This window comes from Amia ocellicauda, chromosome 18, assembly GCF_036373705.1.
Source record: "Amia ocellicauda isolate fAmiCal2 chromosome 18, fAmiCal2.hap1, whole genome shotgun sequence".
Lineage (NCBI taxonomy): Eukaryota > Metazoa > Chordata > Actinopteri > Amiiformes > Amiidae > Amia > Amia ocellicauda.
Genome location: NC_089867.1, coordinates 26743823 through 26764559, shown reverse-complemented (window position 1 = coordinate 26764559; position 20737 = coordinate 26743823). Strand labels below are relative to the sequence as shown.

Genomic DNA, 20737 nt, shown 5'->3' with positions numbered 1-20737 from the left:
GGCACTAGTAATCGTCCGCCCTGCACGGCGTGGCCCGGGCGCTGCAGCCGGTGTCCGTACTGCGTGTATGACGTCACAGAAGGCTGTGTTTACCGCAGATGAAGCGCCGGGCCGCTCGGACCTTTGTCGCAGTTCCACAGGGTAGATTCTCGAGCGGTTGTACAAAGATATCGGCGATGTCAGGATCACAGAACAAGGTACAGTGCACTTAATTTAGGGAAAGGGGCGATGAAAGCCTGCAGCGCTGCCAGATGGTGCTAAAGCAGGGATAAGGGTCGGAATATATTTTATTTTAATAGGTACATTGCTATTCCCGAGACTGTAATTGGTTGAAACCTATGGCGTAGAATTAGGTAGGGACGATAGGGACTTCCTACCAATGTCAAGGGCACGTTGATCTGTCCGTACCAATCATTTTGAGACATGTGAAATGTCGAGTTTTATCTGATTCAGAAGGGGTTGACTATCCAGAACGGTGCTCCTACAACCTGAAAACAAAAACGTTCATATGAACATCAGCTCATAAGAAAGTGTCCAGTCGAGAGGAGGATGAGGATGTGGATGAGGACTCTGAGTCAAAGGTCATTCTCCGGGTTTAAAATAAGATGAAAATGAACAGTCATTCCTAGATTGTGTATATTGTGCATATTTAAGACACATTAATAACAATAATCAGTTTAATATTTGGTTTGTTAGTTAATGCGTTGTCAATATATACCGCCGATGCTGCTGGTCCTGCTGTGTAAAGATGGCCAGTCCAGCTATCATCCAGAGCAGCGGTGCCACCCCGCCCCCAGGGCTGCCCTGCTGGGCTTTGTGCCAGCCGAGCGCTCAATTAGTTAATTGAACATTAATTGAAGTAACAATTTGCTTAGATGTGACTTTTAAAATTGTGTAGTAAAAGAGTTGTTTCTTTAATACGTTATTTATACAATTCTATACTTAAAACCCCTACTTTTTTAAAAATAATCAAAAGGCTCTGATTTAGTAAATTATAAGTTAAATTAAGTAATTGAGAGCTTTGGAACAAAAAGGTAGGGTAGGGGCTCCTCAGGACTAGGGTTGAGAACCACTGATTTATAGAGATCTTCAATTGCATTTCAGGTTCTTTCAGTATTTACAGATATATATTTTAAATATTTAAACATCTGTGAATGTATTTAATATATCTTTAAATATTTAGAGATCTTTAAATTAATTAGAGATCTCTAAATTAATTTCAGATATCTTATTTTAAGTGCATTCCTTAAACATAATGTTTCCTGCTACTGTATTAAAAAAAAAAAAAAAAAAAAAAAAAACTACAAAACAATCTGTATGAACACAAGCGCTTTGGCTCTCGTGGTTTTCAAGGTCCTGGAGAGCCCCCTGCCCTGCCTAGTTGAATCCGGGCTGGAGTCTGTGAAGGCATGGCTTTGACCTCCTTGCCTGACATTGTGGATTGGTGTGCAGTTGTAAGCTGTGAAATTGTGAACTGTTCTCTCTTGTGTAGCTCCTCCAATGAAACTGCATGAGATGTATTCTTAGTGCTGTCATTGTTGTCTCCAGGCCAATGGCTCCGTCCCATCAGCCCTCTCTCAATGACTACTTGGACGGTGAAGTCAATGCCTTTTTGACTGATGAAGGTCAATTACACATGTATGATGACCTCACCAAAGTGAACCCCGTCACCCCTCGTACAGGTAATACCTCCTCTGGAAACGATCACTCATGTTTACAGTGCCAGAAAGAAGGAATGCTTTCAATAGCTTAGACTGAATGTGAAGATTGGTGATTATATGTAATTTACAACAGCACAGTGTTCACACAGACAGTAAGTTTTGTTTAAACGCCAGTAACTGTTCTCTTTGTAAACAAATAGCCTACCTATTCTGTACAGCCTGATTTCAGAAAAAATGTAAAGACTTCTGGTCTGTAAAATGCCTTCTCTCATTTTTTAGCATTGTAACTTGAAACAAACATGAACTTGCCTTGTAGTTCTGAAATGCCTGGATGTGCGGTACGGCACAGGGGATTTCTACACTAATGCCGGCTGCACTCTGGTCGCTGTGAACCCCTTCAGGAACATTCCTCACCTGTACTCTCCGGAGGTGATGAAGGAGTATCACAATGCTCCCCAGCCACAGGTAGGGTCTAGCTGGCAAGCCCGTCCAATCTGCACGGAACCGGTGTGGAAGGGCCCAGTCAGTCATCGTAATACAATCTGTGTTAGTCAGAGAGTCATTTTAAGGAACGACTTGATATGGGAACACCTAGCCGAGAACTTCAGTAAAACCCCTTTTCTCTCAGCTTTAACATGTCGTTTCCCCTCATGTTATGCTATTAGATTGTAAGGAGCACTTACAGCTTTAGATATGCAACACATTTTAAAGAATTGGTTTCCAATGATGCTTCCTCTCATCTCTCCCAGGAGCACAAGCCTCATATTTTCACTGTGGCTGAGCAGGCGTACAGGAACGTACAGGGCCAAGTGGGGCCGGTGAACCAGTCCATCATCGTCAGCGGCGAGAGCGGCGCTGGAAAGGTAAGCACTGTGCAGTAGTGGCCAAGCTGTAGTCAGCAGAGTGACCTCTGTACTGAAGCCGCTGCCTCGCAGGTGGGTTAAAGGTAGATACTTCCTTCTCTTTCAGACGTGGACCACCCGCAGCCTCCTACAGTACTACGCTACTGTGACCACCCCCTTGACTTCTCAGAAGGGCCAGGACACGGTCCAGAGGATTGAGCAGCGGGTGTTGGACTCAAACCCTGTCATGGAGGCCTTTGGTGAGAAATGGTGCTCATAATTACATCCAGCCCTGGGTCAGTCTGCTGTACTGTGTTACACTGGGACGTGGATGGTGGAAAACACACGTGTTTCTTGAGCGATCTTTATGCAGATCATGAAATCTGTCCTGACTTGTACGTGACATGACTCTGCCTTTCATAATTGATAGGTCTATAGTGTTTTATGCAGTACTGTACTCCACGTATCCAGTGTGTTTTTACCTTGAGTGAGAGAGAACTGAGATTGGGCTGTGCTCTTTCCGTAGGGAACGCCTCTACATCAAGGAACAGCAACAGCAGTCGGTTTGGGAAATACATCCAGCTGCAGCTCAACAGGTCAGTCTGTTTGTCCGCAGTCCTTTAGGGCATTTACAGGGTGGCCTGGACATGCGTGGTTATTCTCTTACCACAGTGTGTGTGATGCATGCCTTTCTGTGTGCCCAAGATTTATTCCTGAGCCAATGATTCTTCTTAGCCTTTAATGTCGCAGGTGTCAGTCAGTCAGTCAGTCTGTCTGTCAGTCTCACTTGCTTAAGGCTGATGTTTTCTTCTCTCTGTTGGTGTCTAGTTCGCAGGAGTTTGTTGGAGCAGAAATCCAGACGTTTCTGCTGGAAAAGACAAGAGTGGTTTGCCAAGCTCCCGACGAGCGCAATTTCCACATCTTTTACCAGGTCAGTAACACACACACACACACACACACACACACACACACACGAGAAGCATGATTTTGTTTTTATATCCAAGCTAGGAATCCCTGTTCTTCATTGACTCGCTGTTTTGATCACATGGTTTGTTTTCAGACTAGTTTCTCTCTCTCTCTCTCTCTCTCTCTCTCTCTCTCTCTCTCTCTCTCTCTCTCTCTCTCTCTCTCTCTAGATGATGGAGGGAGCCACAGAGGAGGAGAGACAGCAGTGGCACATGCCACGTGATGCACATTTTTCCTGGCTGCCAAATGCTGACCGAACACTTGAAGGTAATCAGATGTGAGAAGAAATCTTACAGATTTTCTTTAAAGCCAAGTAACTCAATCTTTTGACTGTGCTGGTTTCGCTTTTGTATTTTGCAGAAGACTGCTTTGCTGTAACCAGAGATGCCATGATGCACCTGGGCATTGACAGTGAGGTGCAGGGACAGATCTTCCAGGTAACGAAATGAGACCTACAAAACACTTGTGACTTATGAAGGCAAATGTGATATGACTTAAGACTTTGTGAAACTTTCAAGTGTATGTTAATACTTATACATTTATTTCAGTTTAGATTTTTTAAGGATTGTTTTTGCTGCAGAATTACCAGCACATTCTTTGCGCTGATTCTGATCCGAACATATTATTCACCTTGTGAGAATTACAATCTCTTATTTTGTTAAAAAAAATAAATCCAGGCTTTAACAAACGTATACAGGTGCTATTGTATACACACTCCTTAAATTGAATCTATACATTTAAAGCTAGAGCCTCCCTCATTTGTTTTCTACCTTTCATGTGAGCCAGATCCTCGCAGGGCTTCTGCAGCTTGGGAACGTGGATTTCGCAGAATCCAAAGACGAGTTGAAGCCCTGCAAATTGCAGAAGCAGTCCAATGGTAAGGCAACTTCACCCCGCTCCGTCCATGGCCAAGGGGGAACAACATGGTCCTTCAGGCTTCTGTACCCTGTATTATAGTGTATGTTTTTCAGTTAGATGCTCCCCAAATGTCTGAATGTTTAGTAGCGATAATGATTGTTCTCTCCGGTCCCCAGACTTCCTCCAGAAGGCGGCTACCATGCTGGGGTTGCCTACGGAGGAGCTGCTGCACTTCCTCAGGATCAGAACCATTTGGGCCGCGAGTGAGCAGCAGGCGCTGTTGAAGCCGTGCTCACGGACCGAATGCATCGCACGGAGGGACTGCTTGGCCAAGCTGGTCTACGCCCGGTGAGTGTGGCCTGACTTCAACTGGCGGGGGTTGGGTCTCTGAGGCTGGAGCACCCGGGCCGGACTCTGTGAAGGCAAGAGCTTAAAAAAGCTCTTTCTATCTTCATCAGAATATTATATATTTCAAAAAGTTTTATTTCTGAAAATAATTTATACTTTATTATTATAAATCATATGATTTCTAGTATCAAAAATGTCATACTGGATAACTGATAGATTTTAGTTTTTTGTCAGCATGGGTGGGTTATAAGTATTCATAGTTTGATCTCAACAAACATATTCAGGCCAGGAAAAAAAAAAAAAAACACCATCAGTCTCACAAATTTGGGCTTTTCTATCGACACCAGCACATTTTCTGAAGTTAGTCACCCAAAACATAACACTGAATAGTGACAAATGCTGGGAAATGTCTGAAAATGCTTTCTAGTAAAAGTGATTATGATTATTGTCATATCCTTAACTCAAGGACACTGACTTGTGTATTTTTACAGAAGTAATCGGTGTTGTGCTACCTGACTGATATTGTTACTCGGAATTACGTATTGTGAGATTTCATATGGGATGATATCTAAAGATTGTCTCAGCAACAACAATGTACTTAAACACTCATTCTGTATTTAACCGAGAGTGAGAGTCACTAAACGCATCATTTTGTTTTAATTAACAGTAATAATCAGAAGTGAGATGACACTTTGATGCACTATAATTCCACTCTAGGCATAGGCTATTTGATAAAACAGTAGCAGTAAAACATTTTAAGATTTAAAAACATGAACTTAATCATTTTCAGCACATTAACTATTTTTTAGGTTATACAGGCAACATGTATAGCAAACATGCCATTTCAAAAGTAAACTGTAAGAACAACTCATTTATGACATGAAGTCAATTCAATTAAATTAATTAACATTTCAACAGATAAAAATATATTGAACATTTTGATATCATAACATTTTAAATGTATAGGAATTATGCTATGTTTGAACTTGGTTTGAACTTGGATTTATACATTATTTATTTATATATATATATATATATATATATATATATATATATATATATATATATATATATATATATATATATATATACACACAATTATGCCAACTGTTAGACCTAAGGTTTTATTGTTTTTATGTATTTTATCTATATTAAATCTAATATTTTTAATATGCTTGGGACACCAAAATACATGTCACGTCATTGCCAATGGCCAAAATGCCAGATCACAGTAGACAATACTTGTGAGTGATCAACTGGAAAATGACATGGTATTATGTTTGGTCAAATTGTGATGGTGTAAACATTTAATTAAGTGTTTTTTGTTTTTTTCCTCATAGTGTGTTCGACCTGCTTGTCATGATCATCAACAAGAACATCTCTGCCACTTCAACCAGCTGGTGCAACTTCATAGGTATGCTGTTTGCTTGCTATTAAAATTTCTCTTCCACTGTATTATTGCACTTTGTATTGCTCTTATATTGTGTAAGTTGCCCTGGACAAGGGTGTCCACTATGAAATGAAAAAAATAAAAATAAGTTATAATAATACAAGCATAAACATCCCAACAAGCCCGTTTTGGACAGAAAGCTCCCATTCTCAGCAATGTGCTGTTGATTAAGTGATACTGAAAATACAGTTGCATTTACTTTAGGCAGAATGTTGTACAGTCCTGATGAATGTCTAAGTCAGGGATGGGCAACTCGCGGCCCAGGGGCCTCATACGGCTCGCATCACCTGTCATAGCAGCCCGCGGAAATATTTTGGACACCCTAATTGAGGTGGAGTTGTGCTTCATCCTCCCAGCAGACAGGCAGCTACAAACGCAGTTCAATGCAATAATTGCTCGCTCAGTTAATTACTGCAATCTACCACTAGAGGGTGCCAGCTCGACAAGCATTAGGCTAATAATAATATTAAAAGCATTGGTTGGCACAACTACTGTAGCCAGCAATAGAGGATATAATGACTTCTTAAAAAATAACAATTGATCACTAGAACCGTGTATTCCAGCCAAGATGGGAGACAGATTATCTTTTTTATTTAAACTAAAACTAAAGCTTTGGGCAACTGGTGTGCTTTAATAATAAAAACTAAAACAATAATCACATGTTGGATTATTTAAATAATTAGTAGTTATATTAGCCAAATAGAGGAAGGTGGTTTACAATATGCTATGAATGAGAGTGCGGGTTTGTAATCTGGCCCTCTGCTAGGAAGGATGCAAATGTATTGGCCCTCACCATCGTCAAAGTTGCCCATCCCTGGTCTAAGTACTGAATTTAATGATGCACATATTTACAAGGCCGGACACTAATAGTCAGTGCAGAGCAGCGCAAACTGTGATGGTGTTTAAAGTTCAACATTTAAGTGCAGTGAAGAATCGAGGGCCCAGGAGAATTTAGTTTTATAATGCATTGCCAGGGCCTTCTGCACTCCTGGTGATCTGGTTCGCAAAGTGTCTCTCTTGTGTGGCAGGGGAGCGATTTGTAGTTTTTAATTTAATTGTATCCTGTCCCCTTTTTCAGAGACTTCAGTAAAGTGACTGTTTGGCCAGTGTTGTGTCCTCTCTGAGTGTAATTGTAATTTTTCTGTCTGTGATGCCGGCAGGTCTGCTGGATGTCTACGGCTTCGAGCACTTCCAGGACAATCATCTGGAGCAGGTGTGCATAAACTATGCTAATGAGAAGCTCCAGCAGCACTTCGTGCGCCACTTCTTGAAGAACCAGCAGGTAATCCTGAGCTCCTGTTTTTGCTTTAAAATGTTTTTGTATTGATATTAGTATAAGTTATCCATTTGCTCTATCTGAGTTTCATGATCTCACCATTTGTGTGTTGCCTCTCTGGTCTTCCTGCTGAGAGGTATGCTTTGGTATTGAGCCTGTCACCCCAGGCCTTCTTACAAGTGATGTCATCGCTAGAAGGAGAAGCTCGGAGAGTGAGAAGGAACTAAATAGGCCACAAGCCTGTTTATCACAATGTTATGGATGAGATGTGTCCACTGTCTGCCAATAATAGTGCTCCTGTATCCCCACTGGGGGGGACAGTATGTTGACGTGATTTGGCTTTAAAATAGACACTGATGTGTGAGTCTTTCAGTGGCTTGGGGTTTGACACTGCTGACACTAGAATCTCTGTGGGGGAAAATAATCAAATGCTGTGCCTCCAGAAAATCTCTTTAAACCCCTTCTCTCTCCCTTCTGCAGGAGGAGAACATTGCCGAGGGACTGGACAGCTCCATCGTCAGCTACCAGGACAACCAGAGCTGCTTGGACCTGTTTGAGGACACGCCCAATGGCATCTTCTCCTTGTTCAATGAGGTCAGACTACTGCCCGGCCTCCAGTTTAGTCTATATCGCCCTGTGCAAAATGGAGGACAAACTCGAGATTATGATTCTTGGAAGTTTGGGGATATATTGATAGTGAGATCAATGTTTTATTTTAGTGTAAGGACAGATGTTAGAGCTAAAGAATAAGCCACTGAACACACCACACTGCGTGAATTCCACAATTAGTGGTTTTAGGCGTTCGTCTCGTGTCACCTGACCCCTGTCTCTTGTCCAGGAGTGCTATCTGAATCGACGCTCAGATGACAGACGCTTGGAGATACGTCTGGAGAAAGCCCTTTCCGGCAACCCCTGCGTGAGCTGGAACCGGTTTGATGCCAAGCCGCATTTCATAGTGTCTCACTATGCAGAAAACGTCTGCTACCAGATCAAGGGAATGCTGGAGAAGAACAAGGTGTGAGGAGCAAGGAAGCAAGGGAGAAATCGACTCTTTAACAATGAAGCGTCCCGGCTGAATGCATTGTGTTGTCTGTTTACAGGACTCTGTGCCTCTGGAGCTTCTCGAGCTGCTGGGGAATTCCCAAAAGGATCTGGTCAGGGACCTCTTTGCTGGTGATCACAGCAAGAAGAACACCAGGGGCCACCGCAAAGTAGTCACGGTGGTGTCCAAATTCAAGGTACATTGTGTTTTCCTTAACAGGGTACCTGGTCATTTTAACATGTGTGACAATACAGGAAGTGCTCAGCAATGCACTGCTGTTGATGGTGATGTAATGTGAACTATAAGAGTGACTGCCCTGTGGTTCGGAGGGATCAGTCAGTGTGACATGTTGTGCATTGTGGCCCCGCAGAACTCACTGGACAGCCTGATGAAAATTCTGGACTGCACCACTCCACACAACATCAGGTGCATCAAGCCCAACACAGCCTGCCAGCCACTCATCTTTGAAAAGGAAGAGGTACGTCCCTGGATTTCACTGGGCTTATGCATGCATGCCACAGATGTGTATTCAATGTATCTGGGAAGGTGACTGTTGAAAGATTTGTTTAGAATTCTTATCAGGTTTTGTCCAGTAATAATTCTTGTTACTTATATATATGCCACCGCTAGTTACTCTATTTTAGATCATGTGAACTGTTTAAAGGTCTATTTTTATTTTACTTTATTGTATTGTTTATGTATTTTATTCTGCTGTACGTTTGTTGTATGTTTACCAGTCTGTAAAGCACTCTGTGGCTACCCTGCGAAGGGCGCTATACAAATATAAATTGATTGATTACTTCAGTTCTAGAACATCGACGCCTCCAGGAGCCACTGTAGAGATAAAAATGTTAATGACGCCTGGTTACACTGTGATATCGGTGACTGACAGACTCTCTCATTCAATTCCAGGTCATGACACAGCTGGTAGCCTGTGGCATCGTGGCGTCCATCAAAATCAGTGCGTCCGGGTTTCCTATCCGGTATGTGACAGTGCGCTGTAATGTCTCCTCTCATAGATATTTACTATATGAACTCATCTATACTTATTCACAAGACATATCCAAAGCCTTAATTTTTTTTAAAGATACCTGATTTGCACTGAAATATTCTCTCTTCGTTTCCAGGATTCCATACCCCGACTTCGTCAAGCGGTATGGTCTGATTGCCGACTTGAAAATCTCTTCTAAACAGTTGAGCAGCTCTGGTGAGTCTTTGTCATTTGTCAGTGGGGTTAGGATGTTATATAATATATCTTACTCCTTACATGGTAAACTGTCAGGAAGCAGTTTGTGTGATAGATGTCTCCTGGCCGGGCATTTTTATTATGCTTTTATTATGCTTGTTATGTCAGCAGAAATGAAATGGTCAGTTGTAGGTAACCGCTCACAAAGTGTTGGCCAATCTGTTCAAAAGACACTTTAGGGAATATGATAAAGAAATGCTATTCTGTTAGTTCCAAAGTTACTAGAGCATTTGCTACCATCAGGAATTGCTTTGTTTTCTACTAGTTAATCCATTTGTTGCCTGGATTTCTGATACTCTATTAATGCCCTTCCCTGTCTTAGGGTCAGAGTCAGTCAAGGACACCCTGGGCCCCGCAGTCAGTGACATTCTCCGCATTGCCCTGCCTGACCCCCCTGTCTCTGCCTCGGTCCTCCCTAAGCACCAGCCCCGCCATTTGCTGGTGCACTGCGGGAACACCAAAGTCTTCATCACTCATGCCACGGTAAGCACACTGAAGTGGGTAGCTTAAAATGCTTTTTGAAATGATCGAGTCCAGCGGGCTGACAGGAAGTGACCAGTGTGGCCAGGCTGCCTGTGCAGGAGTCTGGGAGTCCCTCCATAGGGGTGGCATGGTTTGAGATCCAGGTTCAAGCGTTCCTCTTCATCTTCCACAGCTGAAGCTACTGGAAGCCGAGCGGGGCAGAGCTTTCTCCCGCCGAGTGGCCTGCATCCAGTGGTGCTGGAGGCGGTACCGCAGCAGGAAACAGACCAGGCAGAGACTGGCCGTCCAGAGACGCGCTGCAGTGGTCATCCAAGCAGGTAAGTGTCCACACGCTGTCCGGGGCTGCTCTTGGCTCGGCGTCATCTCTCGCAGCCTGCTCAGACTGCTGCCAGGGACCGGCGCTGTTTTGACATGTCTGTGGGTTTTAAACTCTGAACAAATGAGTAGAACACAGAATGACACATGTGCTGTGTCAAACAGCCTCACCTTCTAGTGACGAGACCTTTCTTTCCTTAGCTGTGCGTTCCTGGATACTGAGGAGAGAGGCGCTCAAGTGGCACACGGCGGCGTGGACGGTAAGGAATCGATTCCAAGATGTGTCAGTTTCACTTGAGCCCTCAGGGGAATACATGATAAATGTCTATAGTCTGTCCATACAGCTTTCATTGACATGCCATTTGTACAACCTTAATCAGAGTGGAAGGTTAGATTAATTTGATATAATGATCACCATCACTCGAATAATGCTTCCTGTCTGTGATTGGGAAATCCAGAATTAGTTTCTTTTTGATTTAGACAGTGATGTGAAAGACATTTTACTCACGTCTTACTCATATAAATGTTGGAGTCTACTGGTAAGTTCCGGAGGTCTTTCTTTGAGATGAACCTGGATGGACTGTGCGACCTGTAAGTTGTGTTTTGCTAATGGACCTTGATTCCAGCTGGTTCTGTCTGAACTCGTACCTTCCTCCCTGTGCTGGGTTTGATGTGTGATTCTCCTCCAGGCTACGTTGGAGGCAATCGGTAAAGTAGAGCTGGACAACACACTGGAGACCTCGTCTGAAGAACTGAGCAGCTCTGGTGAGTCTGAGTTTAGGACACTCTGTCATTTGTCAGTGGGGTTATAGTATTATAATTAGGGCCGTCGGTTGATAAAAAAAAATAGATTGGTTAATCAATGGCAATTAGTTGATTCATCGGTAGATTAATCGGGCACTTATTAAAATAAGTGTAATGGTCTCTAAGTGGTTGTGCTACACAGTAATACTGTAATAAATACTAGGCATTGATATTACAGTAGCCTATAACAATGCTTAAGTAAAAGAAATGCATATTAAAAATGCATGAGATTTTAGCGACAATAATTCAGAGTTTGAGATGGGGCCTCAATGCTTGAGATCTATGCTAAATAAAAATAATTATTCTAATGCAAAAACAAATACCGTTTAGCTGCAGCATGGCAGAGGATTCTCCTTGCCCTCTCACTACAGCAAATGGTGTTTGCTCGCAAATGATACTGTAAACTGCGCACACTGCCCTTTCAAGAAAAGCATTTATTTCAAATGAAACGGAAAACCTTTACTTTGTCTTCAGTATTTCCTTCTGAACATAAGAAAGAAAGTTTACAAACAAAAGGGGGCCTTTCGACCCATCGTGAATCCAAAGCTAGACTGTAGTTGTCCTATTAGCGACTTGAAAACCCTGCAGTTTGTGCGCAGACACTGTACTGTAGCTCTTGTGATCTCTTGCGTGATTCGCCTTTATCATGTTTGACATCCATTATACCACAGCCTTTAAAGAGCTATCGTTGCTTCTAGTGTTAACCGTACAATCGCCAGTCATTATTATAATGAGCAAAAGAAAGAAAAAACTACACGATTAATTTCAGAAAATATTGATCGTCGATCAATCCATTAGTTGATTAATAGACTCGATTAATCAATTAATCAAAGCAGCCCTAATTATAATAAATCCTACTCCTTCTGTCTTACCCACATAAGTTCATTGTATAGCCTTCCAAAGCAATCTGAACTGTCTAAAGATGAGCAAAAACACATCTAGTGACTTTTAGTGTAGAGTATGTGGTGTATAATTCTCAACATCAAGTGCCCTCCCCCGGTATTAATACTTGCCGACGATATTTCTGCCCCCCCATCAGCAACCAGCAGAGCAGGAGACTCTCCACCTCTGTCTCCCGGAAGACACGCTGTCCAGCCCTGCTCTTGGCTCAGATTCTCCTTGCCCAGCCCGCTCAGGAGGATAGTCAAGTGGCAGAGAACCTGCACCATCATCCAGAAGAACGTCCCAAAGAAGGTTTCTGAGATGGCTGGTCTGAGCCTCTTCTTCAGGAACCAGGGACTGTTTGCCTTCAGGTCCAAGTCTCCGCTCAGAGGACTATGGTTGTCTGTGAGTGAATGGCAAACTGCTAACATCACTAATGTTAAAACTTGAATCATCTTTATAGGGTTTGCTTTTATTTGCAAATGAATCCCTACATTTAGTTTTGGATTAGAACTGCAAACCCAATAACTGATCAGGTTCTCACCCCCAACGAACAAAACAAAACGTACCGTGAATGACTTCCCATATCAAGAGGACTTTTTCATTTTGCCATTTCAAACAATTTGACTCCATACATGTGTACCATATTTCGATTTCCTATGAAACATTACCCTCCTGCATTTATTACATCTACTTTCACTCGGGCACAACTGTGTCCTTGTAATACACATGGTCAAGTATCTGTTGTGTACATAATTCTGTTGAAATCTGTATCTGATTCAGTCGGTAAGACTTAACCCACTGTTGTCTTTTCTGTTGCCAGTAATCGATCAAACATAACTTGGATGATCTCCGTCGCCGTCGTTCCAGCACCCCCCGCAGATGAAGGCTGATGGACTCTTACTGGGAGAAGCATGATTTGAATGTAGCTGTCAACGTGACAGGTGGGCTAAGAAACTGATAAGAAGTACAATGTCCCTTGTAGTTTCTGAACAAAACCACGGTTGGTTTGATTGACAGGTTCGTTCGAGTTCAGTTTGAGAATTTCGTCATCGGGGTACAATGTTTGGTCTCTTCGTATTTTTTAAGTGTTCTTCACAACACACTGTGTATTGTTCAGCTTGTGAAGCGTGTACTAAACGGTTAAAGGAAATGTATTATTCTCCAAAAATGCCTGGGGGATTGGGCGGTGTTGACAGTCTCCTAAGAGGTGTCTGTGACAAGGGGGTCCGCATTAATAGAACATATTTGGGACGATGGCTTTCACATCAAGACGCTTACACGTGGCATAAGCCTGCGAGGGACGATTTAAGAGACACAGGACAGTGGACACTGACTGCCAATCCAATGGACCACAGGCTCGTCCGTACCTTGTTTGATTGACAGATTCGTTGGTGGTGTGTTTGGTGAGTTACTCACTACATACGAAGACAGATAGTGTGTACTGAGACGCACACACTACATACCGAGACGCACACACTACATACTGAGACGCACACACTACATACTGAGACGTACACAGTACATACTGAGACCGATAGTGTGTATACTGAGACGCACACACTGCATACTGAGACGCAAACAGTTCATACTGAGACATGTAGTGTGTGTACTGAGACGCACACACTGCATACTGAGACGCACACACAACATACTGAGACAGATAGTGTGTGTACTGAGATGCACACACTGCACGGACCCCCCACAGACACCTCTTAGGGGACTCCTTTGGAGAATAATAATTCCTTTAACCGTTTAGTACACGTTTCACAAGCTGAACGATACAGTATGTTGTGAAGAACGCTTACAAAATACAAAGAGACCAAGCATGTACACAGATGACAAACCTGTCAATCAGATTGTAGTTTCTGACCAAAATCACAATGGACATTGATCAGAAATACAGTTTCTTCTCTCGCCTGTCTTGCACTACTTTCATGTTCTTCCGTTGACCAACAATAAAAGTGGCCTTGACAATGAAACCTTTGTTCAGACCTTTGTTCTGTTTTTTACAGTTTATTTATGTGTGTGTAGCTCCTCAAATCCAGAACACTAGTGATAATCAGTATTTACTCTGATCTCAGATCAACAGTCACCATTGTGACAACAAGTGCCCTAATGCATGGGAGCTTAATTTATATTATATGTTGCAAAAAACTTTTTTTTCTATTGTACTACAATGTATATTCATGTTAGTGTTTTGTCTTTGATAAGGAAAGAACTGCATTTCAGTATGAGTCAAAAAACTTGCTAAGAGCTGAGGTAGGAATATATTTTTGTGGGAAGGATATCGTATTGGATGGCAGTGAGATTAAGAACAGAGATTCTGAGAGACCAGGGAGACAATTATGAGAAATGTCAAACTCAGTGGTGTGCAATTTATTTTTTTGTGTTCAACCTATTTTAAAGTTGCTTTTCAATCATGATGTAGCCTTAGCATTCTGTTTGATTTGAACCCTAATGAATGGATGTACATTCTGCGTGCCTCTTATTCGGTGTGTGTAGAGATGTTTCACAGTATGTTTCAGGTGACCCCACATGTGCCAATAAATTTTAATGTTATGAATCCCTGGTTTTGAATTGTTCTCCATCAGTTCCTATTCTTAGATACAGGCCCAGGATACTGTGCTTTACAAACCCTATACTCTGAATAGGACACATTTAGAATTGAATCTAAAATAATAAAGGTATTTTAATGTAGAGACTACATCTTGAGCGATTACAGTATTCACAATGTACAGAGCACCCATCTCACAAACCCGCAAAGGTACCCATGGCATGTCTTGTGAGAATACAATCCAGAGGCTGGTTTGCGCACTCATTCTTCTGCACGCTTAACACGAAATTAATTGTTTTGCAAGCCAGGCAGTCACAATTATTTGCTAAATATATAATTGCCCTCTGCAGGTGAGTGGAAGGATATACTTGATACATAGCAATACAGTCTCGGTATGAACAGTTTTGAATTTAATTAAATTGATATCTGCTTATAAAACCCCGAAGCTTATATCAATATACTCTGTTGCCAACGATTATGGGGAGTTATCTAAATATTTTTTTCTTAGTAAAGCAGTTTTTACTTAAAGGAAATTAAACCATATTTCTCAGGCGGAAAAGTGTGTTTTCTAAAGCTGATAGTGCTGTTTGATTTCTATTTTGGGGATAGCAGATAAGGCCTTCATGGGATGCCACACGGCTAATGGTTTCAAAAAAGCATCCCAATGTACTGATTTTTATCACGTGTTCACAGACATGATAATAAGAGGAATTTTCTTTAAGCCATAAACTTAATAATTTTTGATGTGGATATTCATCTTGTAAACATATGTAGATCAGGAGAAATCGTCACCTGGAATATGGTAATATAGTTCGTTCCTTGATCCGTAGTAATACAATCATAGCATAAATCCAACGTGCATGCATAGAGGTAGAATAATAAGCAATCTAAAACAGACATAACCTACATTTCTATGAAAACATTCACATAATGCTGTAACATTGTATTCACGTTATTAACTCTGGGCATTATAGGAGCTTGACATATGTGATTAACAGCAGAACTCCGATAACGTGTATTCATGTGTTAACCCCATGCTATTCAAACATCAATTCATTGAGAATGCATGGTGCCCTTTGTTATAAAGTGTGACCAATATATCCATTAGTAAATTAATGTGTTCCTATACAGTGAGGGAAAAAAGTATTTGATCCCCTGCTGATTTTGTGCGTTTGCCCACTGACAAAGAAATGATCAGTCTATAATTTTAATGGTAGGTGTATTTTAACAGCGAGAGACAGAATAACAACAAAAAAATCCAGAAAAACGCATTTCAAAAAAGTTATACATTGATTTGCATGTTAATGAGGGAAATAAGTATTTGACCCCTTTGAATTAGTACTTGGTGGCAAAACCCTTGTTGGCAATCACAGAGGTCAGACGTTTCTTGTAGTTGGCCACCAGGTTTGCACACATCTCAGGAGGGATTTTGTCCCACTCCTCTTTGCAGATCCTCTCCAAGTCATAAAGGTTTCGAGGCAACGTTTGGCAACTCGAACCTTCAGCTCCCTCCACAGATTTTCTATGGGATTGAGGTCTGGAGACTGGCTAGGCCACTCCAGGACCTTAATGTGCTTCTTCTTGAGCCACTCCTTTGTTGCCTTGGCTGTGTGTTTTGGGTCATTGTCATGCTGGAATACCCATCCACGACCCATTTTCAATGCCCTGGCTGAGGGAAGGAGGTTCTCACCCAAGATTTGACGGTACATGGCCCCGTCCATCGTCCCTTTGATGCGATGCAGTTGTCCTGTCCCCTTAGCAGAAAAACACCCCCAAAGCATAATGTTTCCTCCTCCATGTTTGACGGTGGGGATGGTGTTCTTGGGGTCATTCCTCCTCCTCCAAACACGGCGAGTTGAGTTGATGCCAAAGAGCTCGATTTTGGTCTCATCTGACCACAACACTTTCACCCAGTTCTCCTCTGAATCATTCAGATGTTCATTGGCAAACTTCAGAAGGGCCTGTACATGTGCTTTCTTGAGCAGGGGGACCTTGCGGGCGCTGCAGGATTTCAGTCCTTCACGGCGTAGTGTGTTACCAATTGTTTTCTTGGTGACTATGGTCCCAGCTGCCTTGAGATCATTAACAAGATCCTCCCGTGTAGTTCTGGGCTGATTCCTCACCGTTCTCATGATCATTGAAACTCCACGAGGTGAGATCTTGCATGGAGCCCCAGACCGAGGGAGACTGACAGTTATTTTGTGTTTCTTCCATTTGCGAATAATCGCACCAACTGTTGTCACCTTCTCACCAAGCTGCTTGGCGATGGTCTTGTAGCCCATTCCAGCCTTGTGTAGGTCTACAATCTTGTCCCTGACATCCTTGGACAGCTCTTTGGTCTTGGCCATGGTGGAGAGTTTGGAATCTGACTGATTGATTGCTTCTGTGGACAGGTGTCTTTTATACAGGTAACGAGCTGAGATTAGGAGAGTCCCTTTAAGAGAGGGGAGCCAGAAATCTTGCTGATTGATAGGGGATCAAATACTTATTTCCCTCATTAACATGCAAATCAATTTATAACTTTTTTGAAATGCGTTTTTCTGGATTTTTGTTGTTGTTATTCTGTCTCTCACTGTTAAAATACACCTACCATTAAAATTATAGACTGATCATTTCTTTGTCAGTGGGCAAACGTACAAAATCAGCAGGGGATCAAATACTTTTTTCCCTCACTGTATATGAGGTTATATAAAGACATCGAGCTGTGAAATGAAACTACTCACATGCGAGTGATTCCACATGTGTTTGAAAATGGTCTCAATTTACATAGCAAATCCCTTATCTTGTTAAATAAAATTAACACAATTTATTGCCGTATGGCATATTTCACATTTTCTTTTATTTTCAGTAAACTGATACGGGTATTAAATAACATATCCTTGAATATTTAGCCAAACAAGGAACAGCCAGTCAACGTGTCCGACTATCAATTACATTTGAATTCTAATTCTATCCATTCGATTAGTGGTTATACGGTTATAACCCGGTTTATGAGTAAATAGTTACTTGCCATTCTTCAAACTAGACATAAAAGTAGTTTGATTGTGAACTTGCTTTTCGGTAAGATAAAAAGCATCAAGTTACTTTTGTCTAGAACAGGTTTAAGGTTAGGCAGTTACCTCAACACTGATTACAGAGCGTAGTGTAGATACAAAAATCACACTATATTGTTTATATGCATGTAAACATTTACACGCGTGACACTGATGTCTAAATTCAGTAATGCATGTTGTGCTTAGTCTCAGTTAAATGAATCAAATGGTCACAATTTACGGCGGTGTTCCTGAATGCAGCCCTTGTACACAGAGAGCATCTTTAAACACAGCTGATACTTTTCCGGTCTGTGGTGCCGAATAGCCAATTGCTTTGCTTTATAGGCGGTGCTGAAAAGACAGAATATAAGGTGTATCCACATGTGAGTCATCAGCATCTTCTCCCAAAAACTAGTCTTTAACAACTCAGATAAGAAAGATCCCAGAAGTCATATACTTCTTAAAGTAGGTGTATAACGTAACTCTGGAAAACAGAAAGTGTTCTGATGTGAAAATATCCGGGAGGCTTCAGACAGGAGAAACGTTATTAGCGTTGGCTCTCTGACAGGGGACGTATCTTAGTGAGTTGATGGTGTTCCCCAGGCTTGTGGACATAGATTATTGGTCGCATCGCAAACCACTCCGGAAAAAAGGGCAAGTAGGAGGCCATAGCAAAGACCCAGATGAAGACACTTGTCCTGGTCACTCACATATCCGCCTGCTTGTAATTGTGAACAATTGCACCCCTGTAAGGCGTGATGGCAGTTTTGTGTTTTCTCATGTTGACAATGATGGTCACGTAGGTGCCAAGATGGCAAGAGTCCAGTTGACTGTAGCCGCAACCAGGCTTTGCTACTTGGTGACCTTATGCCTTTTTGGCACATAGTCAGTCACAGAGAGATACCGCTCAATCCCAGTGCCCATGAGATTGTAAAGGGTGGACAGGATGGCTACTGAAAAGGCAGAGTAGCCCTTGAGAAGCTTAATGGCCCAATAAAGATTTTTCTAGAACAGCCCCCACTGTGTTGACAGCAAATCATAATCACGATAGCAGCATTACGCGGGAACAGTTAAACATGAATCACTCACACGCGAGGAAGAAGCCGAATGTTAATCATAAATAAAAATAAATAAATAAATAAAACCGGTTACTACCACAGCAGTTGTATTTTCCCGAATGGTGAAGCAATTTAATTGACAAAGTACTGCAATTACTCCTGGTTTGGGGTTAAAAATACATATCCAAAAGGACAATTAATCTTATACAGCAGTTGAAAATTAATTAAGCAGCGCACAGACTTTTATACAATGATAAGCAGACAAGATCAATAGTCATTCTCTGGCGCTCTGCAGCTGGCCATGTACCAATTTATTTTTTAAATTAATATTTAATCAGAAAACTGGTAGAAATGCGTGTTAAACTCCCAGTAGTCAAACGGAGTATAGGATTAGAAGAAATACTGTGACACATGCAGATGTGGGTAAACCATCAGGATGACTTTCTAAGGTGCTATAGTTCCAGTGCTCAATTGCAAGTCATTAATATATGTATCAGTTAATTTCCCACAACCATGTTAGCAGAAAAATAAGACGAATTGTGTATATATTTATTATAACAAATCTACAATACACCCCCACTGGAGGACGGTGTCCTTTCTGCTGTAGTGAAATATGGTTCTGATTAGCTCTTCCAGTTCATCCCGGATGTGTTCTATTGATATTAGGACTTGGCAAGCCCTCAAATATATCGTTCTCATTCTCCTTGAATGACTTAAAGTGCCAGTTTGGTGTGTGATTGTTTAGGTGTGTTAGTCTTCAAATCCCATCGATACTGGCAGTTCACTGATGTCAAGTGTCACAATATGGGCTGTGTACTAGTGCCAATCCCTGTTATTACAGTCCCTGTTTGCTGTGAAATTGTTGCGCTGGTTCAGGAAAAAAACTAAACAAAAATCATTGGAACTATTTGTGTTCTCGTATGAAACTCCTGTGTTTTCAGTTGTCTTGAGTATTCATACACTATTTTGCAAAAGTAATTTACAAAGTATGAAGTGTAAGTTGTTAAACTATACATGCCAAAAAGATGTCTTTTAAGTTGAACTGTTGAACTATTGCATGGTTAAATCATTCAGTAATGTGTTGCTTGAGAACAAAGCTTGCACTCCTTGATTTCCCTTCATCACTAGTCCTGTCCCGCCCACTTGAGTCACATGAACAACCGATACAGTACACACACAAACCAGTATAGTGTGCATTCAAGCCGATACAGTACACACACAAACCAGTATAGTGTGCATGCAAGCCGATACAGTACACACACAAACCAATATAGTGTGCATGCAAGCCGATACAGTACACACACAAACCAATATAGTGTGCATGCAAACCAATGTATTATGGCCTGTTTGACCCCCATAGTGAGGGGCTGTATGAGAGGAGCTGTGAGTGTACATAAGCAGCAGGATGTCCCAGCTGAGACAGCACTCCCTGCGTAGCACAGGACATCAGCACACTGAGCCAATAGGACTCAGGCTTCACTGCATGCACTGGCGGAGCCAGCGGGGTGTCCAGACACTGGACACCCCTGACATCTGACTGGCCACCCCGGGTGCCACCGCAAAATTTAATTTGCTACTGGCCGTTTGATCACCGCTTGTTGAAAGATGCGTTTATTTTGAATTTTCAAATCAAGGACGAGATAGAGAGAATATTGATGTTGGTTGCAAAATACAGAAGAAGAAGAAGAAGAACATACAGAAGAAGAGAGAATATCTCCACAGCTCCACTAGCCCTTTTCGCGATTGGTGAAAACATCATATTTGAAGTAAATTTTAAGGTTTAGCATCGGGTTTAGGTTTCCTGAACAACTTTTATGAAAGTTGAGTTGCTGTGTAAGTTAATGTTAGACCTTTGGCTCCATTAAGACAGTTAATCAGGTAAGAGAGATCTGTTCCCAGTTTAGCCCAGGGGTATCA

The 20737-nt window shown here is 41.9% G+C and overlaps 1 protein-coding gene across 1 annotated transcript; it reads left to right on the top strand.

The window, feature by feature from the left end:
* Positions 1 to 438: 438 nt before the first annotated feature.
* Positions 439 to 12485, top strand: LOC136713546 (unconventional myosin-XIX; the record flags this gene model as incomplete). The annotated part of the gene is made up of 24 exons (XM_066690664.1): positions 439 to 581; positions 1549 to 1682; positions 1978 to 2126; positions 2411 to 2524; positions 2631 to 2763; positions 3030 to 3099; positions 3332 to 3434; positions 3640 to 3736; positions 3830 to 3906; positions 4256 to 4346; positions 4504 to 4675; positions 6016 to 6089; positions 7286 to 7407; positions 7882 to 7995; positions 8240 to 8416; positions 8502 to 8639; positions 8814 to 8921; positions 9356 to 9426; positions 9571 to 9650; positions 10012 to 10172; positions 10345 to 10489; positions 10689 to 10747; positions 11177 to 11252; positions 12331 to 12485. Coding segments are annotated over exons 1-24 (2652 nt in total), but the record flags the coding sequence as incomplete, so codon positions are not given.
* Between the last annotated feature and the right edge of the window lie 8252 nt (positions 12486 to 20737).